At 40.3% G+C, this 23,774-nt stretch overlaps 1 protein-coding gene across 3 annotated transcripts in view; it reads right to left on the bottom strand.

Moving 5' to 3' along the window:
- The window catches only part of PTPRO (protein tyrosine phosphatase receptor type O), a 233,641-nt gene that overhangs the window by 6,651 nt on the left and 203,216 nt on the right, over positions 1–23,774 (bottom strand). For all 3 annotated transcript variants that reach the window (XM_082352579.1, XM_082352581.1, XM_082352580.1), the window contains 7 exons: positions 16,248–16,338; positions 13,987–14,063; positions 13,246–13,380; positions 12,894–13,016; positions 7,964–8,118; positions 5,724–5,859; positions 453–573 (listed from right to left, as the gene is read on the bottom strand). In XM_082352579.1, the coding sequence (XP_082208705.1) occupies positions 469–573; positions 5,724–5,859; positions 7,964–8,118; positions 12,894–13,016; positions 13,246–13,380; positions 13,987–14,063; positions 16,248–16,338 (822 nt within the window). In that variant the 3' untranslated portion in view covers positions 453–468. The remainder of the gene's footprint in view (positions 1–452; positions 574–5,723; positions 5,860–7,963; positions 8,119–12,893; positions 13,017–13,245; positions 13,381–13,986; positions 14,064–16,247; positions 16,339–23,774) is intronic.

Raw genomic sequence — 23,774 nt, 5'->3', positions numbered from 1 at the left:
GAAAACTCCGCTAACCTAAGACTATTGTCAATATTGTTTTTCTTCTTTGGGGTGTCTACTTCAGCTCATGTCTTCTTTGTAGCCCCTTGTATGGCCCTTGTAGTCAGTAAAATGTTTGCATAAAGTATCTAGATAAATAGCGTTGGATGGTAATATTCTGATATTGCAGGCACAGATCCAATATCAGAGTAATTTAAGGTTCAGGGTGGAGGGAATGGAGGGCAAATCTTCATGAGGTGCTGAAGCTCTTGCATGCCACACCCACCAACCAAGGCCCACTGAAGCTCAAAGATCCGCTATGGTATTTGTCTCTCCCTATGACCACCTCCCTGTGACCACCTCTGTGGGGTCAGAGTCAGCACAAATAGCCACTGCTGCCTTTGTCGTATCCCATCATGTCCTCTCCCATTGTTCTAAGACAGGGTGCCCATGATGGGTTCTTCTCTACTTACTGGTCTGGATTTTGAACTAAGACTTGCTGACATTCTCATAGATGACGTCACTGATGCAGAACTGCTGCTTCTTCTTCATCCACATCAGTTGCACACACTGATGGATAAAAATGTACTGCTCCTGGAGCAAAAGACAAAGACATGTTTTAGAGCAAGATATCTTTGTGCAAATATATAATATTTTAATACTATGGCAGTATTAAATGCTATGATGTGATGTCAAGGGAAACATTCTTCATTATTTATGAGACAATTTTTTTAACATCTTTATTGGAGTGTAATTGCTTTACAATGTTGTGTTAGTTTCTGCTTTATAACAAAGTGAATGAGCTATACATATACATATATCCCCATATCCCTTCCCTCTTGTGTCTCCCTCACACTCTCCCTATCCCACCCCTCTAGGTGGTCACAAAGCACCGAGCTGATCTCCCTGTGCTACGCGGCTGCTTCCCACTAGCTATCTATTTTACATTTGGTAGTGTATATATGTCAATGCCACTCTCTCACTTCGTCCCAGCTTACCCTTCCCCCTTCCCGTGTCCTCAAGTCCATTCTCTACATCTGCGTCTTTATTCCTGTCCTGCCCCTAGGTTCATAGAACCAGTTTTTTTTTCTTTTTTTTTTAGATTCCTTATATATGACACAATTTTATAACTAGAAAATCCAAGAGAATCAACTGTAGAAATAGTTTGATTAATAATAGGGCTTAGACTATCACTACTTAATGCTAAAGGCAATGAATATTCAATCAATAAATCATGGGGCTATTTGAAAAAAAAAGTAGCACATCACCTCATAATACACTGAAATAAATTCCAGGAAGTTTAATGAATTAAGCCATAAAAATATAAAGGAAAATATAGGTTAATTTTTCTGATTACTTTAAGGAAGGACTGTTTAAACTTTAAACAATGAAATAAGTTACAAATAAAAATGTCAAACTACTGTATGTAAAAAGCAGTAAAAAGAATAAAATAAAAGGCAAACCAGAAACTGAGAGGGAATATTTTCTAGAATTATGACAAATGTTGATACCTTCATCTTTGTTTAAAATTCATCCACATCAGTAACATGCACACTTAAAGTGACAAATAAATAAAATACACTGACCACTAGACCAAATATTCCTGGAAGGCAGGGACCGTGTCTTTTTATTCCTAATACCCAGCACTTAGTTTGTGCTTATTAAATATTTAAGTAAACTGAGAAAATATTAAACCATATGCAAAAAATGGCCGAGTAATAAAAAATTGTAAATTAAAACTAATTTTTATCTATAAAGTAAGCAAACCTAAAGGAAAAAATAATATTCAATGATGATTTGAGTTTGTTGAAGCAATCATTTTTACCTACAGTTGGTGGAGATACAATGAATAAAATGCTAATAAATGGCATTGTGGACAGATAAAAGTAAGAAAGGAAAGAATCCAATTTAATGTCCTATAAAAATGAGAATGTTTTAAGTAAGCAACAGCATATCTAAAATGAAACAGTATTCAGTCTTTAAAATGAGAGTTATAGAGTTTTAGGCAATTTGGGATGATACAGGTAGCAAAATATTAAGTGAAAAATCACAATGTAAAATTAGCATATGTGTATAGGGCATATGAGCACAATTGTGTGAGCATTATAGTTGAATGAAGGCCGAGATGAGATATGTCAAAATATTGAGAGTAGCTGTCTTTATGCCATGAAGTCAAGGTCATTTCTCCTTTTTCCTTATTTTCTGGAGTTTCTAAGTAATACCATTAAAAATAACCTTTAAATAAGAACCAGTTAAGATAACCACAGGATTTCAAGGAGCCTTTTGTATGACAACTTCATACAAAGGATAAAATTAAATACTTCAAACTTCCCTGGATTCACGTGTATTTTTCAGCAAAATTTGGGGAAAATATAATCCCTTATATTGTGACAATATCACATCAGTAACTGAGCTTCCCTTTCTTGTTATGACACATCCCTCCATTGTTTCTGGTGTTGAGTGCAGCACAGGGCATCGATAAGTTCAGAGACTGGCTGGTCTCTCAACCCATACCTACGCAGTGGCCAAACTTTGTGTCTAAATAAATAAGTAAAGTAGCTAGGCCACAGGAAAGGTAAATAAAAGACTATTTACAGACGCATCTCTGAGAGTTCCTGAGAAATCAGGAGGCTGCCGATGAGGAGAAGCGGCTGCTCAAAGCAAGGCCCTAGCTGACCTCCAGGGAAAGCCTATTAGAGGAAAATTAAAGCAAACCTTTGATAAAAATAGAAGAGAGCCCAGGAGAGGCGATGGCCATCCACGTGTGGCACTTTACAATTTCAAAGCACTTATCTTGATGATATCGGTTCACCTGATGTATACTTTACAACAGACAACTAATGAACGTTGTCCTTCACTTTTTACAGATGAGGAATGGGAGCTTTTTAAAAAAATATATTTCTATTGTTTAATTTTTTAAAAACTGAAGTATAGTTGATTTACAATGTTGTGTTAGTTTCAGGTGTACAGCAAAGTGATTCAGTTACACATACATCTATGTCTATTTTTTTTTTAGATCCTTTTCCTTATAGGTTATTACAAAATACTGAGTCTAGTTCCCTGTTGCTGTTCAGTAGGTCTTTGTTCGTTATTTATTTTATATATAGTAGCGTGTATCTGTTCATCGGAATGGGAGATTTGAGAGGTGAAGTGAGTTGTACAGTGGTCAGGGTCGGTCCCGGGCCTCTTTTGGGGTCTGGCCTGACCACCCTACTCTCTTACTACCCGTCGCTGCTCTTGTGCAGGGGTCCACACGGCGTGCCTGGTCAGCTGAGAAAGGGGGAAGGGGGCTCATCAAAATACAGCCCATGCGGCGTGTTGCAGGGACCTGAAATATGCATCTGAGGATATGGTCAAATTAATCAGTGACTTCTGCTGTTTGTAGAGGGGGTGGGGTACTAGAATCAAGGCAATGGGCCGTCAAGAGGGCGTAGGAAAATTAAAACCAGCATGGGAGGTAAGCTGTACACAACACACTGTGGTTTCTGTATATACATCGACTCAGCTGGAGAATCATTCTGGCCTCTTGAAAACCATTAGTGTCAAAGGAGTGCTCTGGGATGATGAAGAAAAATAATGTTTTACTCTGCTCTTTATTATTACCATCAGTAAACTAGGAGGCAGCAGGACTGGGGCGTGAATGAGCTCAAAGAGGATGTTAAGGAAATCCTAACATTCAAGTTACAGGCTGAGCCACAAAGAGCACAGGAATGAGGAAAACAGAGGTAAATCATTGGACAAGTTGTTCCAGACATAACTAACAAAACCGACATAAATAAATAACTTGAACTAGAGAGGATCACTGCAAAATCCTGAGGGAACTCAAGAGTGAACTGGAACAGTTGGGAAAAATAAGTGACCCGTGGTGACCTCTGCCTCTTCTGCTGACTTTGAATTTTCCCACGAGAGTTCAGGGAAGGGATATCGTACTTAAAAAAGACTGTTTCCCTGGAGATGTCAACCTAAAATACGACCATAAACAAAGAAGCAGTCAAAATTTGAGGAAAGAAAGTTACAGAGAAAACCCAACTTTTTCTCAGCTTTACAGAAAGGCACATGGTGGCGGCCCTGGTGTCCTGGGATTACCACACGTGAAGAAAGATAATGGCCCTGAAAATTGGATAGAGGGTCTATCGTGTGAAGGTAAACCTTTTAAAAAGGGATTAGGATGCTGTCGTTGGAAAGATGAAAGCCAACAGGCTGTAATCACAGTCTATAAAATTATAAAAGGTATGCATTAAGTCAATGGGGGCAGACAATTCATCAAATCCAAAATACTTAAAATAAGGAGTGGCCCTTTGAAGCTTGGAGATCAATATACATAACAGAGAGTTTTAATCACATAGGAGGATACAGATTTATGGAAGTGAAAGCCAAAAATATGGACGGATTCATAACGCACTGTTTAATCACTAGGTAGTTGGGCTTGTCTGGGAAACCAGGACATTTTAAACTTATGAGAATAGGATGATGTCTATGTCTCCACAGTGCTAAATTAGAAGGTAGCAGAACTGGAACGTGAGTGATCTCAAGGAAGTGAGCACGCTAATAGATGTCTTGCTTCCTAATCATCCCTGAGCCGTCTGAATGTGAATGAGTTACTCTTTCCAAAGTGCTATGATCTTGCTAGAGCTCAGAAATAAACAGATTGGAAGGTCTGTGCCAAGCCTTGGTCAGACGGGATGGGGAGGCAGGAGAGAAAAGTAAAAAGGGTGGGAAAGGGGAAACCGGAAGCATTGAGACGGCAGCCCGGACTGTGGACTTTTGAGTTATACTGACATCTAGTGGTGATTGGTGGGAAAAGCATGAGGAAGATTAAGGCAGGTTTTAATCCCTTGGGAACTGAGTCAGAGGTCGGGCCAGGCTGGGCTCCAGTCCTCAAGTGTTCCTCCCACACACACTCCTGGAGAAAAAGGATTAGTGTTCGCCTGAAGCTAAGAAGTTGCGAGTACGCCTGGGTGACTCGGATTACGAAGAAACTATTGTGCTTGGGTTTGTGAACCCGCACAGTTGCACACCCACTGCTGCTCTAGGGCAGTGTGGTGCTGTCTGTCTGGGGCTGCCACTCCAGCCTGAGTGCGTTTTAAGGCTTCGAGGTGGAGAGCACCTGGGAGAAGAGGAGGAAGGGGAGCACGTAGCATTGATATATATATTTCTGGGGATGCCTCCATGTTGTTACAATGACGATTCCATTCATTTAGCTCAAGGGATTGGCAGTGCTGGTAGATGAGAGGCTGGAAATCCTTAAAATTGCAAGGATTTTATTTCATCACAAAGCACAAAGTCAACCGATATTATCATCAAAAGTGAATTGAGCCACAGGAAGGGCAAACTAATGACAAACTTATTGAATCAAATCTAGCATTTTGTATAGAAATTAAATCACATCAGTTTTCAAGTCTCCACTTGGTGGCATTTACCCAGATGGCTGTCACCTTCACCGAACTCTCAGTCTGTTCAAAGAGCTTTTATTCCATTACGGATACACCCATGTGCTCTGGGTTACTGCAGGGCATGTAACACCAATAAAAGTGCGGGCACAGTACACCGAATGGATTTCTAGAGACTAATATCTGTTTCTTATATACCTTGGAGCAGTTTGAATGTGCACAATAAGAAACTGGGAACGGCAGATGCAAAAAAAAAAAAAAAATTCGAGACAATGGTTTTGACGTATGAGATTGAATAATGGGAAGTTTTTCAGTCAAGGGCAAATTTAAAAATACATGTGATTATGCCCCTACCTCGGTCTGCACCATAGACATCCGGTATGACCGCATTTCTGACACCAACCCTAGGATGTCCACAAACTCATGATCCCGGATATGCTGCAAGAGCCTGTCCAGGGCAATGAATGTTCCTGTCCGGCCGACTCCAGCACTGAAAAAGAGGTTCCGACACACATCACTTAGCGCTTCTACACTGTTGGAAACAAACTGGCGATGAAAAAAGACCAAAACCAAAACCAAAAACCAAAAGCACACCAAAACTACATGTAGCATCATTGAGAAAAAGGAAGACGAAACTGACAATATTTCCCACTTAACTCATGTTTAAGTATGCACTTGTGGTTGATGTGTCTCCTAATGCCACAGTTCGATCACTGCGACCTCTCTTAGAGAGGTGTGGGTCTGCCTTGGCCATACCTGCCCATCCCGCCCCCCAGGGTTTCTGTTCCTTAGGAAAGTAAGGATTCCATATGGAGTCTCCTGGAGAGTCAGTTCCGGCCCCCCAGGATGCTGATACACGTAAACAATTCCAGTCTTCTGAGTAGCCTCAGAGTTAAGCCCTCACACCCAGCTCGAAAGTTTAATTGAGATGCCCCCCACACACACCCTAGTTCTAGGGCTGGGGCCCTGGTAGTTTGTGCGTCTTCAGCCCTAGGTCAAGTTCATCGTCTCAGACCTTCCTTAAAGTGCGTCTGCCCTGCTAGTGGGTGCTGGTCGGCTTCATTCTCCCAGATAGTTGCCTCAAAATCAGATTTAATACTTGGACCCAGTCTCTTCCAGTCCCCAGATCCCAGGGCTCAGAGCATAGAGGGAAGTGGAGTGATATGGGTTGACCAGTCCTCTACCACAGTCCCCAGGGTCACAGTTCAAGTCAGCTGTCCTTTTCCTCCAATCACTCACAGGCTGAAGTGCCAACTGGTTCTGAACTCTGGATTATGAGGGAATATGAGGAAATAGAAATCAAAACCAATTTACAAGTGGGATTTGCTGGGAGAGAAATCCAACAGGAAAAACCATGAGTTCAGAGCCCTGGTTTGCTTCTTCTACCAGACAATTCTTCCCTCTTAGGATTTATCTTCTCAGATAAAATGTTCTGTGTCTGGGTGAACACTTGCAAAGTCACATCCAGAACTATACCTGCTACCCTGCTACGTGTGTGAAAGGAGTCCATGTGTTTGACCCCAGGGTTGAGCAGCTTTATTTTCTGCTCTTGGAAAGAACCATTTTGAGATGAGATAATTTCATCTGGTGAAGCAAAGCTTTTGACCTGGGAATGACTGACAGCAAGGGTAATCTCCCTAATCAGAACCTTGGTAGCTTATGAAACATTTTTCTTTCCAGGGAGACACATTCTCTCTCTCTCTCTCTCTCTCTCTCTCTCTCTCACAAACACACACACACACACACACACACACCCTTAGCCATTCTAGTTCACAGACCAAGGTACTAGATCCAGGATTACTGGCTACCAATGCCTCCTCTGACAGCTTTATCCCGCTGCTATTGCTGATACACAACAGGAGTGCATTTATATCCCTGGCTCTTCTGAGGCTGCGTAAACATTTCACAACAACATTATGTCACACTGCTGGATTTTGATGGAGCTTTGTTCACATGGTAGGAAAGAAAGCTTAAATTCAAAGATAACTCTTTCTGTAAGGGATTAGTGTGGTCCTTGATTTTTGATAATGCAGTAGATCATATAGCCCCTTTTATCTGCACCATCTGGAAATATAGAGATAATCTGGAAGAGAAACCTAGCAAATATGTTTATCTTCATGAGCCGAATGTTTTTATTTCACCTTTCCTTCAACTTGCTTTTTATGTCTATTTATATTCCTCTGGGTTGTGATTGGCTATTTTTAATTTGACTTTGTATTTGGCTCTGTTAATAACCCCACAGAATCCTTGATAGGATAGGGTACTATCACACGGTGCTTAAAAGCCCGGCCTTTGGCGACGGGTGTGCCTGGATTTGAATACTAACTCCTCCATGTTCTGGATGCATGAACTTTTGTGATTCCCTTTATCTTTCTACTCCTTAGGTTTTTTTTTTTTTAATCTGATAATGGCAATAATATTATTAATCTCAAATAGCCGTATTATAAGTAAATCAAGTATCTAGTAAGACTTCAGTTAATCATACATTTTAAAAAATCGTAACTGATTTAACTGTTAATTCAGTCTGATCAGCGGTTTAATGGTGGGCAATTTCCTCCGTGGTTTCTAACCGACAATGCATTTGATGAGGTTACCTGCAGTGCACGATCATGGGGCCTTTGCTCTTTGTCGCTTGCCGTCGGACCATGTGTACAAACTGCAGGATGCTTTCTGCAGTGTTGGCTGTGGGCACCCCGTGATCAGGCCACGCAGTGTAGTTAAAATGCATCACATCCTGCACCTCGTCAGCCTTTAGGAGAAAAACAAGCGTTAATCTCTCAGTCCCCCCGTCAGGATGGCTCAGGCCTCCGAGGCAGCTCACAAGCGATGGTAAAGCCACATTTCACTCCTGGTCGGTACATCTCCCTTTCCAGCTCTCAGCATTGTGTCTGGCACAAAGCAGGCCCTGAAAAAAAAATACTAATTGTATAAAGCTTCAGATCGTAGGATAAATAGGCTAATCCATGCCTCTGTGGTGATAAGAGCTTGAGCAGATCAGGGTCTGCATCCTGGCTCTGCCATTTAGAAGTTACATCAGCTCTGGGCGATGAATTAAATGCTGGAAGATGCTGTTGGTGCCTCGCGTGGGTCCACTGGGCCAGGCTGTTGCACCCCCTTTCCCTGGCACTGCTAATAGCATCTAGCTGCACCCCGCTCCTTACAGGCGTCTGTCACTGAAGGGGGAGACCTTGCTGGGAAGTGCCTGAGGGATAGCGTTCTCAGGCTGAGGGCAGCCTGCAGCTAACGAGTGATTGATACTGGGGCACAAAAAGTCAAGATGGGACACCTCTACTGTCCTATCCTGCTTCCTTTGTTCCTGGACAGATTTTACCCAACATTACACTTTCAAAAAATCCCCTATATAACAATCCTTGTCTTGGGATCGGATGCTAGGGGAGCTGACGAAGACAAACTCGCTGAATACCAGTGTTCTCTCATTTGAAAATGGTCTCATGATATCTTTAACAAGGGTTGTTGTGGAGATTGTGTGATTGTGTTTGTGAAGGATGGTATCTGTTAGATATCCTCATCACTACCACAGCACGATTACTACCACTTGCTGCCATCCAGCTCAGTGCATTTCAACGGGTGGTTCTGGGAATCCCAGTAAATGGGTATGTTTTGTATATTTTCCCATTCATATGAACCCGTATACCAAATATATTGTTGTTCCCTCTGACCTGCGTAAATATCAGCTAGGATGTGCATCCTCCAAGATTTACTTTTTTAAGTCCCTACTAATTGATAAGCATAAGGTTTTAGTCTGCTCTTGCTATCAACTATCAGAAATATTCCAAATCCAAGCCTCACAAAGATCTAATGCATCCCTCAGCCCTCAAATTTGCTAAGACCCTAGAATCCACTCAGGAGATAAAACACTATATCATATTTTGGAAGAATTTGGTCTGGCTATGAGTTTGGAGTTAAAGTTTAGGTTTTCAGGTATTAGAGAGAAATGAATTTCAAAGTGTCACTGGTCTTGGGTGAGGTAAAAAATTAGAAATATAAATAAATGTATACATAAAAATATAATAATATTTGTATAAATATAAATGTCAGCACTTCAACTAGACCCACTGTCTCCTTGGCCTAAGGCCACACGTCCCCAGCCGTACGCAATGTCTCTCTCTATGAGCAAGTTCAAGGGCTTTGTCTTCGAAACATGGAGTATGAAATCTGCAAAGATGCTGGCCAGCCTCACTGCTGTCTTCAGGAAGTATGGCAAGAAAGTAACTCAAGCATAATAAATTACCCAACACCCGGAGGATTTGAGGATACTCTATCCCCAGATAACTTTGGTTGCCCAGAAAAATTCACGAAAATGCTCGCTCTTTCCAAATGCGGATCACAGGCTGAGCACAAGACTCATGCATTGTAGGATATGTGTGTTTTGATAAAAGAAATTTTTACATATTGAAGTATGGGAAGTCATTCTGGGCTATACATGAGTTAACTTGAATTTCATGCTAACCAGAACGGCCTGTTTGTGGCCTATCAAACATACATTGTACACTTACTTTAATTATTAAAGAAAAGGGTGCGTTGGCCAGAAGTAAAGAATGTCCATGTTGAAAATAAAGATAAATACCCCTCTTCCTGGGATGCCCATGCTGGTCCTCCTTCCATAATAAGAGTCCCTTCCCAGGTGCCATGCTGGCTTGCTGTGTATGTGCTGATCTGGATTTTTTTGAAATCTTGAAGGAATGTATCCCTGACTTGTTTAATATTCCTTGTTCTGACAAGATAGAAAACTGTGCTGAAAATCATGCTTCTCCAGAGCAGTTCTTCAGAGTTATCTGAGAGGCTGTCTTCCAGGCTCTAGTCCTCAGTGTGGTTCAAATAAATATTCCTATTGTAGATTGTTTATTGGTTATTTTCATTGACCAAATATATACATATACATACATACATACATATACCAATATATATATAACTATATTAGAATATATATATTCTAAAATGTATCTGAAAATGTATCCAGCTAAAATATGCAAGGTGGTTCAAAAATAAGAAAGCTTTAAATTGTGATTAGTCTCTCTGTAGCTGCAGGGCAGAGGTCTTGTATCAGATGGGTGATTCCTGTCAGCTGAATAGCAAGGCACAAGTAATGGGAACAAACAGGTTTTTGCTGGTTTTTAGCCTCCAGTTCTTACTCAGTTCATGCCAAGTTTCAAGTACTGGAAAGTGACAAATTTTGTGTTATGGTCATTTTCCTCCTTTCCTATTAAATGAGAAAACCCTGCTGGTTACATCTTACTTAACCATTCCAAAATTTCTCATACTCTGATTTCCTCACTTGTGTAAATTTATCTGGTTGTACTCTGAAAATTTCCACATATCAACATGGAGGGAATAAAGAAGTATATAAGCAAAAAATGAAAAAAATAGAAAAAGGTATTCATCAGCACAGCACAATGTTCTTTGGTAATTTAACCTTCGTTGCAGGAGCTTAAAATTTAGATTCTACTTGTTTATGGCCAAAAGGGGGCGCTCTGGGATCAGATGCTTGCAACTACTGTATTAAAAACCAGACAAGTCTACTATTCAGCGTTTTATTCCTATGTTTCAAGCCCTTCACATGGTTGTCATTGAAAAGTTATTATTTAAGACCAAGGACAAGAACATAGTATTGATCACACAGTGATCGATGTCACTTTTCCCAGTCAAGGGAGCAGACATTATTTTTGCTTTGCAACTTTTTTCTCCCAGATGCAAAACCTAGGGAGAGATTTACTCTGTATTTGTATAGCAGTTTATACCGGCTTTCTGAGTAAAATAGCCAAGAAAGAAAGGAGAGTTCAAGTGGAATTGAGATTGTCAAACATTTTCTCTGATGGCTAAGTCTGTTGATGTTTTCTAAGTGATTTATTATTTTTGAAAACATTCATTCACTGATTTATTAATTCCATGAAGATTTATTAAGTGGCTAAGGGTTAGGATTACAAGGATTATTAAAACAGGGTACTTGAGTCCATTACAGTACATGGGACTTGAGTCCATTACAGATGGGAAGGCAGACATGAAATGAGAGAATTATAACCATGTATGGTGCACTGTGATGGAGTGATATACATGAAACTAGAGCAGGAGAGGAAAGGGAGAAAGGTCTTTTGAGACTAGGGAAGGCTTGATAAAGGAGCGAACATTTGAGCTGAAATTCTGAGTAGGAGTGTGTTTAGGGAACAGGAAGAGATGCACATTTCAAAGAGATGGAACAGCCTGGAGCAGCTTGTTAACAGTTACACTGGGATTTGCCTAAATTCTCAATGTAGCAAAAGCCGTTGTTAACTAGTAGTGGTTAAGAGTGATTTGTTTCTTGTAAGTATCAATAAATGGCGAGTTAATGAGTACGTGGGTTGCAATGATATGAACAATCCTTGCTTCCATTGTCTATGTTAAGGTCATCAAGCATTTTCTGTAAAGGGCAGATAGTAAATATTTTAGATTTTGTGGATCATACAGTCTCTGTGGCAACTATTCAAGCTTGATGTAGCACAGAAAGAGTCATAGAAAATCAGTAAACAAATCTGTGGCTATGCTTCAATAAAATGTTCTTTATGGACATTGAAATTGGAATTTTATAATTTCCATATAATATTTCCTGTGAAATATTATTCTTCTTTTAATTTTTCCCAACTTTTACAAAGGTAAAACTCATTCTTAGCTCATGGGCTTCGTGAAGCAGGGTCTTTTGTTCATCCTCTGATCTACACTGTGAGGAAATGTTGTTTCTAAGCAGAGAAGCACATTTTAATGAGGACTTTAGTATTAAGTCTGTCCTCACCAGAGACCATGTTTAGGTGGAGAATACTAGTAAAATTTCCCTCCTGTTTTCTAGGGCTGCCCTCAGTGAAGAAGGAACCGGAGTGACTGCGGTTGATGTCAGCACCTCGCCTGGCCCACAGACATTCAGCATGAGCTCAAAAGGCTGTTTGTCAGCAGAGACTTAGCCGTCCTTACGGGAAAAATAGACTTTTCTGACATTCTAACAATCAGAATTCAATAGCATTTCAAAAGAGCTCAGAAACCATGATGAATAAGGTCCAGAAGTACCTTAGAAATAATAAAAGCCAAACTACAACAAAATAAGGGACAAAGCCAAACAAAGCAAAATAAAACCCAAACCACTACATCTAAAACTAAATTTTAATTTATAATGCAGGTGCTTGTATATCCTAAATATACCCATATATGGTTAATATAAGTAGTGACAACACTTCTCTCCTCAGTCATGCCTGGCGGGCAGTGGGTCACCGTGTCTTCTATTACCCTGGCTGAAATCTGAGCTGGAACAGTGCAGCCTTCTGATTCCATCTCCTCGGGCTCTCCAGGGTAAGTATTTAATCCACACCATTCTCGAGGAGTTAGGAAACAAGCACATTACACGTGGGATTTTTGTCTTGGAGGAAGCCGTGTTGCCAAGTCTGAGGTGCTCATAGTCTCCCATGAAGGGGGATTGGTCTCCTGACCCTGGGGGTTCCCTCAGCGTGGGGGCAGCTCCTGAACCCACACTCTGTGACTTACATAGTTGATCCGGAAGTGTCTACAGGCCCAGTCATCCTGCCCTTCCTCTGAGATCATCTCCACTGTGACGTCTCCATAAGCTATGGGTTCTTCCGTGAATGGCCAGTAATGGTCACATTTCACCTGAGGGGACAATAGCACAACCTTTTAAAACAAACAGGCTAGGGAGGAAATAGTCTGTACTCATTTAGGGAAAGCGAACGACTTGCCTCTGAAGAACTGTATAGGATTATTGTGAGGATGAAGAATGAAGCAAGTAGAATAGTTTCCAGTAGACAATAAGCATTTAATCCATGGCAGTGGCTGGTACAGGCTTTTCTGCTAAGTGGGGCTGACCCCACTAGGCACTTACCCGCCTTTTCTCATTACACTGAGTGAGCATGACAATAATCTGAGACTTCTGTTGTAGGACCATCTTCCAAAAGTCATTTCTGGTTTCAGGCAGAGGCCCCTGTGTGGCAATATACTCCTGGGGTGAGTTGTATCCCTGGAAGGTAAGTGACAAAGTTGTCACCTAAGGAGCTACAGTCAACACCAAATGCTGTTTCACACAAATGAGAAATAACTGAAAATTTACTGGGGATATAATGGCAAGGGATCATGCACGTATGTAATGTTTTCTCCTTTTTTCATCAAAGAGGCAGTCATAGTAGCTGACTGTATAAATCCATATGATTTTACACATTTTTGGGGGGGAAGCCTAAAAATCACACCCACACCTTTTTACAATAACAGCCACTGTCTTTAAAGATACATTTTAAAAGCACAGGTGCTCAAGTGGAGCCCTTTGAGTTTGGTTGCTGACACTGACATTTAAGTACAAGAAAGATGATCTTTAGTATAGTGATCTACTTTCAATTTCACTAGTCCTTTTCAAAGAAATTTGTATATTACTAGTCTCTGGGCTTCTTTTTCTCCCTATTCTTTATTCTAAAATGGAATAATGGAAACTGTTCTTTAGAGTTGGAGTGCTTAGTGGAGAACGGCTCTCTACTGAACTGTTTGACACATCCCTGAAGCCCTAATAGTCTTCCACTGGCTGGGTTAGAATTTGGATGCCTGATTTTTAAAATTTTTAATTTTGACTACTTACAGGAATGTAGTTGGCATTGATGTAGTCTGCACCTTCCTCTTCATTCATGGAGATTAATCTCACTCGGCTAAAGTCATCTGTAAAGCATAAGGAGAAAAATATTAAAAGTCAGAGTGGAAGGGTGCAGCCACTATGGAGAACAGTATGGAGGTTCCTTAACAACTAAAAATAGTTACCATATGATCCTGCAACCCCACTCCTGGGCATATATCCAGAAAAATGAAAACTCTAATTCAAAAAGATACATGCACCCCAATGTTCATAGTAGCACTATTCCAAGACATGGAAGCAACTTCCAAGACATGGAACATATTCTGAACCCCAAGGTTCACTACAGCATTATTCACAATAGCTAAGACATGGAAACAACCTAAATGTCCATCAACATATGAATGGATAAAGAAGATGTGGTATATTTACACAATGGAATATCATTCAGCCATAAAAAAGAATGAAATAATGCCATTTGTAGTAACATGGATGGACCTAGAGATTATTTTACTAAGTGAAGTAAGTCAGACAAAGACAAATATCATGTGATATCACTTATATGTAGAATCTAAAAAAAAAAAAATGATACAAGTGAATTTGTTTACAAAACAGAAACAGACTCACAGAAAGAAAACAAACTTATGGTTACCAAAGGGGAAATGGGTGGGGAGGGATAAATTAGGAGTTCGGGATTAACAGATATAAAACAAAACAAATGAACCAGAAAAAAAAAAAAAAATCAGAGTGGAAGGAAGACTTGTCAAGACAATTCTGTACCCAATATCTGTACTCAGTACCAAGTCAAACCGGTCAGTGATAGGATAGGTAGATAAAATTTATTTTAGCTTAGTATTTTAGCCTATCTCAATCTTAGCTTCTGGTTTAAATAAATATATAAATATCTCCCCACCAATATTTCCTCCCCTCAGCCCTCCTGTCCTTGAAAGAGTGGTCTCCAGGTTTTTTGGGGATTGTGGAGAATATGTACAGGAACTAAAATATCTGGTAGGTTGCGTGTAAGGCCATAGAATGTAGCCTAAACACAGGATTTCCATTTCACTCAGGGACATCCAGAGAATTCACTGCTTTTGGGAAGCCTCGAGAAGAGAAGATGGAGTTGATGGTCTTTTTGTAAATGGACTTCACATGAAAAAAGTAAATCCTGAAATGTGTACAGAAGTAAGGTGTTGTAATGATAATACTACTTAATTTTGTCAAGAACCCTTTTAAAGGAGGGAGTTCTCTTTCTAGAGCTTTGTACTTTTCCCTTCTTTCCCAGCTCCCCCTAGAGTGTAGCAGAGAGGAAAGTTAAATCTATATTGGAATGTATTTTAATTGTCCTGTACGTACTTTATACTACTTTTTCTTTGTTACTTTTTAAAAAAAATTTTATTGGAATATAGTTGATTTACAATGTTGTGTTAGTTTCTGCTGTACAGCAAAGTGAATCAGTTATACATATACATATATCCACTCTTTATTTTTTTTTTAAGATTCTTTTCCCATATAGGCCATTACAGAGTACTGAGTAGAGTTCCCTGTGCTATACAGCAGGTTATTATTCGTTATCTATTTTATGTATAGTAGCGTGTATATGTCAGTCTCAATCTCCCAATTTATCCCTCCCCGCCTTATCCCCTGGTAACCATAAGTTTGTTTTCTACATCTGTGACTCTATTTCTGTTTTGTAAATAAGTTCATTTGTACCCTATTTTTTAGATTCCACATGTAAGCAATATCATATGATATTTGTCTTTCTGTGTCTGACTTACTTCACTCAGTATGACAAGTCCTAGGTCCATTCATGTTACTACAAATGGCATTATTTTGTTCTTTGAATGTTGCTTTTATTACAAAATGCTAAGGAATGGCAGAGCTTGCCAGAAGTAAGAAAAGAGGTTTTTTCACACCTTGCACTCCCTTTCCATTTGCCTCCTTCCATTGTCAATGAATTGACTGAAAATAGGTTATGAGCACAGATTATCTTGTCCCTACTTTGGCTAATACTTTTTGATCTCCAAAAAGCCAAATGGTCGGTCCTTTCTGTTCAGATACAATTTATTTAAAAGCATAATTATTAAATTTTCCTACACATGACAGGATCTAATGACATCAAAGCACCAATGTGATCAATGCAATCACAGAGATGGCTTTGAAGATACAGACCATTACTGGGTCTGGCCAGAGATTCCTGAAACTGATTAATCTTCAGTAACAACCCTTCAGCCTTTGGAAGACATGAGTAGGATTGGCATTATTGACAATCTTACATGGTAGGATGTTTGTGTAGCGATTTTTACATCGGTTCAGTGGAAGGTCTGCAGCAAAGTGTGGAATATCCAGTCCAATCAACTTCAACTCCTGTAAATGACAGAGAATAGATTTGAGATTCCCATACATGGTATGGATTGCATTATTGTTCACATTGGTTTATTGCTCATACTGGATTATTCTTCACTTCCTGCCTGTAATAGAATGATCACAATTATCACACCCCCTTTGCTTTATGATGTCATAGTGGCTCCCTTTTGGGGCAGAGTGTACTTCTCCATCCTACTGTTGCCACCTTGCTTTTGGCCAGTGAAATTGGGTAGAACTCACGTCCAATCAGAAGCTTTAAATGTGTTTGCTCATCTTGGTTTGCTCTCTGGTGCTTCTGCCATCTGCTTGCAAAGAACGTGCCCAGGAAAGCTACTGGTCCCAGGATGAGAAGACACATGGAACAGACCTGACTCTGACCCACAGCCTGAAGTAGAATGATCTCATTTGTCCCACAGAGCCACAAGTGAGAAAAATAAGTGTTGTAGGTCACTGAGATTTTGAGATTGTTTCTTATATAGCATTATTGCAGTAATAGCTGACTGATGTAATACATAAATACCTTGTATAGCTAAGTGATCACTTGGAGAAGGTAAGAATTATGTACTTTACACTCAGGGGTATGGAAAATTTGAAAACAGAAGTAGGTTTCAGATTTTTGGAGGTACCGGGTAACTGAAATTTATGCAGTTTGCATAAATATTTCCTATGCTATGAGGAATTGTAGGTATTTCTCCTGAAGGCGATGAGCTTTTGAGAAGGTAGAAAAGGAGAGAGTGAGGAACAAGAAGTAGGGCACATTCTCCACGTTACAAGATATAGGATTGACAGTCACTAAAATCTGGTAATAAAACCCCAAAATAAGGATGGCGCAGTAGTGGGTAGGCAAACCCTTCCATGAAAATAGGAACATCCAAATATCTGTTTGTGTGTATCATTACTCTTATAAATTCTATTATCAGAAGGTGCACTGATAAAGCAATTTTTATATAAACAGACAACAAACATACTTCAGACAATCTATGTTACTGGAAAAGAGGGTTTCTAAGCTTCTATGACACGTGTCTGATAGGAAACGGGTTGGAGTCAAGCCACCTGGATTTCTCTGGGGGCATCAATTATTCTGTGGTCTACATAAATGGTGCTCCTTGGAATTGTGCAGCACATGACCAATGCAGCAAATCCCATACAAATCCGAGGGCAATATTAGTAAACAGTCTGTCTAACCACCTACGAATGGGGTTATATATATAGTACACATTTTTCTATAAGACTATTAAGTGAACAAGTAGAGACACCACTTGCTGGAAATTTTATTTACTTGTATGGGATGCTATTCTTCATGATTCCTCCCAATTATTACCTTAAAGAATCATAAGCTGGAGGAATACTTCTCTGGGGGAAGAATTTTGGAGAGTCTTTGAAAGAGTTTTGAGGGGAGTTGGAGACATTTGATGATGTTTTGAGAGATTGAGCAGGGAATTTTTTTGGTGTGTGTGCCTTCAGTGTCTTGATTCAAGTGCCCATGCAAAGCATATGTTGTAGACACCCAGTTCCTGGGACGTCTGCTACGTCCACATAGAAGTTCTTTGGTAGCTTAGTGTGTGTGTTTAATGGCATTGGAATGCAAGCTGCAGTCAACATGGATGAACTGATCTAGTTGTCCGGATTTCTCTCTTCCTTTGATTTCTCACCACTGTTGGCTTTCCAAGCTCACAAAATTGCGAGCTCTTGGCCCAAGTCGAAGTCAATCTTAAGACCAACTATGCTGACTTTGATCTTCAGTTTACAAATTTAGAAGTTTTTTTTCATCTCGGGCAAAACCCTTGCTTGCCAAATGCCCTTAAACAGAAGCTTGTCATTTTTCCTTTATAACTGTTTTTTCCATTTTAAAGGGTTGTCAAAGACTGATTATATTATTCTTATAAGAAACAAAATTTATTTTTAGCAAACTTCAACCAAATCAGTATTCTTTTTAGGTTAGCTCCTTTTGGCAGCTATAAGCTTACTTAAATGATGCTTCCATTGCTTAAAATGTTTTGGAAATCTACCTCCTTTGGGGAGTGTCTTTATAGATAGTTTGTCAAAATATTTGGCTTATTTTGGTGGACCGCTTATAAACTGCAGGGTCTTGAAAAGGTATTTCCACTCTCATTAACATCAGTTTAATTAGCTGTAAGACAAGGCTAGTAATTTTTCCATACTTCACTGGTGTATAGTGACTATCAAATACAATGATTAAACTCAATAAATATTAACGCAGCACTATTGATCATGATTGTGAAATGCTTCCATTATGATTCTTTGTTTGTTTTGCTTTGCCTGGCTCTATAATTTCTCCTTCCTTTGCCATTTGTGCTAACTGAACAACTCTCCCCCCAAAACCCCCACTTTGAGGACAGACTGATAAGCCACAGGAAAAGGCCTCCAGTACAAAAAGAAACTGTGGAAACAGATTGAGGCTGAGAGCTGGAGCACATATGGAAGATGACTAACTTATAGAACTTTAATTGTGTGTTGCCTCCCTGCTGTAAATGCCCTAAATTGATAAGAGTGATTTAATCGGCTGAATACTGTAAATGTAAATTGCCAAAGTTAAATTGCAGCAAAGCAGGAGTGGCATGTATACACAAAATGCCTTGCAATCTTTTGTAATTTAGCCTGTCACTAAGTGGAAAATCAAATACTAAGTTTCCAGCCCAGTAGCTTTGCAGTTATTTTTTTGCCAACCACATGAAAACTCCAGAGGCTTCAATCTTCATGAAGGCAAATTATGAGGTGATGGCCTGAAACCAACATAAATCATTTCTGAATTTTCTTTTGCCAGTTTTGTTTCTAATATAATTTATCATTGTGGGGTTTTTTCTAGGTTACATAGTCATCCATAGTGTTGAATGATAATCCCTCTGAAGATATGTCCATGTCGGAACCCCCAGAACCTGTGAATGTGATCTTACTAGGAAAAAAGAGTCTTTGCAGGTGTAATTAAGAATCATAAGATAAGATCATCCTGTATTATCTGGGTGGCCTCTAAATGTAATGACAAGTGTCCTTATAAAAGAGAGAAGAGGAGAAGCCATATGAGGATGAAGGCATTGATTAGAGCTATACAGCTATAAGCCAAAGATGCCCAGGGCCACCGGAAGAGGCAAAGAAGGATTCTCCCCTAGAGCCTTCAAAGGGGGAGCATGGCTTTGCTAACGCTTTAATTTTGGACATCTGGCCTCTAGAATTGTGAGAGAGTACATTTCTGTTGTTTTAAGTCACCAAGATTATGGTAATTTGTTGTGGCAGCCCCCTAGGAAACCGATACAGTCACTGAAGCCAATGGCAGTGTGTGTTGTGTTGGCTGTGTTTGAAGCATGCGGTCTTGAAAAGCAGGGCACAAACACATGCACTGAATGCCTGGGTTGCCATAACAAAATACCTTAGGCTGGGTGGATGAAACAGAAATGTATTCCTCATAGTTCTGGAAGCTAGGACATCCAAGAATCAGGTGCTGGCAAGGTAGTTTTCATTATGAGGCTTCTCTTGGTTTGTAGATGGCCACCGTCTTACTGTGTGCTCAGATGATCTCTTCTTTGTGTGTACATGGTGGGGTTGGGGAGAAGAGAGAGCAACGCCTCTAGTGTCTCTTCTTATGAGGGCAATAATTTCATCATGAGGGCCCCATCCTCATGACCTCATCTAACCCTAACCACTTCCCAAAGACCCCATCTCCAAATATACCATCACACTGGGGCTTGGACTTCAACATATGAATGTGGGAAGGTGGGGGATACCTTCGTTCCATAACATGTACCACATCTTCTCAGAAGAGCACAAGCTGTATTCTGGCTTTAGAGTCTGTAACAACGTCAACAGGTGATAAGCTCTTGTTGTTCGCTTTCGGATGAGGTTGGACATTAGAATCAGATGAGATAGATGACTAGACTACAGGACAAGTCAGGAGAAACAATGTGACCTGTGTTGTTGACATAAGAGGTTCCATCTATGGCCAGTGAAAGGTCCAATGGGATTGGGTAATGGCTGGTTACTTTTCAGGTAAACGCAAAGGGAGAAGAAAGGATTTAGAACTAGGTATTTAGTGATGTTCTGTATTAGTTCCCTAGGGCTGTCATGACAAAGTGCCACAAACTGGGTGGCTTAACACGGGGGTCCCCAACCCCCGGGCCACGGACCGGTACCAGACCACGGCCTGCTAGGAACCGGGCCGCACAGGAGGAAGTGAGCCTCGGGCGAGCGAGTGAGCAAAGCTTCACCTGCCGCTCCGCATCGCTCGCATTACCGCCTGAACCATCCCCACCCCCACCCCCACCCCCAGGCCGTGGAAAAATTGTCTTCCATGAAACCGGTCCCTGGTGCCAAAAAGGTTGGGGACTGCTGGCTTACCAGGAATTTATCGTCTTACAATAATGAAGGCTTGAAATCCGAAATCAAGGTGTCAGCAGGGACATATGCCCTCTGTAACCTACAGGGGCACACCTCTTCCTAGCTGCTGATGGTTTGTTGGCAATCCTTGGTTTTCCTTCACTTGCAGGTGCATGACTCCAATCTCTGCCTTTGTCATCACATGGGATTCTCTCTCTTTGTCTCTGTGTCTTCACATGGCTGTCTTTTCATAAGGACCCTAGACATATTGGATTAAGAGCCCACCCTACTCCAGGATAACCTCATCTTAATTACATCTGCAATGACTCTATTTCCAAATAAATTCACATTCTGAGGAACTATGCAATTAGGGCTCCGACACATCTTTTGGGCAACACAATTCAACCTATAACAGGTACTCTGAAGGAAGAATGGGAAACTTGGACACCTGATGTAATACTGGGTAAGAAGGATGTCAACCTCAGGACAGTCTAGCAATAGCTAGTAGGGCCCTGGGCTCTAAGATGGGATTTAGGGGTAATGCTCCAATCACTAGACAAATTACTAGTACAGGCACTTGGAAACAGAGACCAAACCTAGGCAACGAGGAATGAGAGCAGAAGAAACTCAGGTCTGGGAAAAAAGTAAGACCCCTTCTGTAAGAACTGTTGGAGAGGGTGTGAGTTGACTTATTTCAGCAATGCTGCAGGTAGGTCTCCAGGGAACTGGACTGAAACACAAATAAAAACAGCTACAGTGACTTCCCTAGTGGTGCAGTGTTAAGAGTCTGCCTGCCAATGCAGGGGACACAGGTTCGATCCCTGGTCCGGGAAGATCCCACGTGCTGCGGAGCAGCTAAGCCCGTGAGCCACAACTCTTGAGCCCGCATGCCACAACTACTGAAGCCCTCATGCCTCGAACCCGTGTTCCACAACAAGAGAAGGCACTGCAATGAGAAGCCCACGCACTGCAGTGAAGAGTAGCCCCCGCTCGCTGCAACTAGGGAAAGCCCATGCACAGCAACGAAGACCTAACGCAGCCAAAAAAAGAATAAATAAATAAATAAATAGTTAAGGTTTTAAAAAAACGAACAACAGCTACAAATGGGAGCTACTACCAGAAATCAAAGATCATCTCCTATGAACTATGTGGCAAGTGATATAGTTTTGTTTTAACCTATGCAGCCACATCTCCAGACAAAGGTGGTGAGGGCTTTCCTAGCATCCTGATCAAACACAAAGTGCATAAATTAATGGCAAAATGAACAATACGTGCTATGTCTTATGGGATCTCAGATTCCAAGCTCTAAATTCTGGCTCTTTGAAACGTTCTCAACATGAGACAATAGAAATGAGGAATTGAATCTAATCCCCAGGTCCCAAACCTCCTTAAGAAAAGATGTATATTTTCATCAGAAGGATAATAAATCTTTCCAACAGATCTGAAATCAGATACAGAGTGAAAAAAGAATTTATTCAGTGAATGCAAATTAGCAACTCGTGTAGCTTCATGTATGACTGGTACTGGTAATACATGTAAATCCAGACAGTTTCCATTTGCATGATGCTTATAAATGATATAATTTCTCAATATGAGTGTGATCTTTCCATGTCAGTGTCAAAATGAATAAAGTATTAAGCATTAATAGAAACAGAACAAATAACTGTCCAATACTGAATTTAGCTAGCCCAATTGATTCAGCCATCTCTATACCCTCTTGGGGTCCCATTAGTGCAAGAAACATTTTTTTTCTTAAGCCTCCATTAATTATCAAGTTCAAGAAAATTTGAGGGCTGCCATGTGAAAGGTTTGACATTCACCCTGAAGTCAGGTATGAAAGCACAATGGGTCTTTGAAAATAGATGGGGTTACTCTGGCACTGAACCTGAGGATGTGCGGTTGGGTGGAGTTGGAGGTTGGCAATTCCTGGGAGGCTGTCAAATGAAAAAGGAAGTGAGTCAGACCACTAGGTCACTGCTTAAGCAAATGTTAGTCCAAAACCTACAATCTGAGCCTGTGATTTAAAACAGACTTCTGGAGAGTAATTTGTATTTTCTCACCAGAGTAGAGATACAATATCAGGACTTGGCACCAAATAAATTACATATTTGACCAATGATGTTCTAAGAACAAAGGGATATGAAAAAATATCTTTAAAATAAATAAAAATTACTAAACATGTCTTCAAGTCATGGTGTGATGGCTGATTTTATGAGTCAACTTGGCTACTCATAGCGCCAAGTTGCTTGGTCAAACATCAGTCTAGATGTTGGATGAAGGTATTTTTTTTAGCTGTAATTAACATTTAAATCAGTAGACTTGAAAAAGCAAATTTCCTTCCATAATGTGAGTAGACCTCATCCACTCAGTTGAAGGCCTTAAAAGATTGAGGTCTCCTGAGGAGGAAGGAATTCTACTTCCAGATTGCCTTTGGACTTGAGTGGCAACATCAGCTCATCCCTGGGTACCCTATGGATTTCAGACTTGCCAGTTGCCACAACTGTGCGAGCCAATTCCTTCAAATAAATCTCTCCATCTATCTATCTATCTATCAGCTTCTATCTTCTATTGTATTATCATATATAAGATCTTCATATTATAAAATATAATTATATAATAATCATATAATTCTATAATAATATAATTAACATATATTATATATGTGTATATATATGTATAAATGTGTGTATATATATATATATATATATATATAATGTGTATGTCTCCTATTGGTTCTGTTTCTCTAGAGAACCCTGACTAATATGTAAGAATTATAAAGTTTCGATGTAAACTTGTCCCCAATTTAGTCCAGTGTCTCTCCATGGAATACCACTGGCTTGGGACAATTCTTTGTTGTGTGGGACTGTCCCACTCATTGCAGAACACTTAACATCGTTCTCCTTTCCCCATTAAATACTACTCCCAAGCCATTAGGATGACCACACACCCCCAAACTCCCCCTAGGGCACTGCCTGGTACAGGCCCAGCTGAGAACCACTCTGTGTTCAACTTACCCATTCTAGAGATGAAGAAACTGAGGTGATGAGAAACAGATTTTTTCCAATATTAATTGGTAGCAAAACAGTAGTGAGGATCCAGGTTTTTGG

The sequence above is a fragment of the Balaenoptera borealis genome (genome assembly GCF_965194805.1).
Source record: "Balaenoptera borealis genome assembly, chromosome: 13".
Taxonomy (NCBI): domain Eukaryota; kingdom Metazoa; phylum Chordata; class Mammalia; order Artiodactyla; family Balaenopteridae; genus Balaenoptera; species Balaenoptera borealis.
This window is presented reverse-complemented; position numbering and strand designations above follow the sequence as displayed.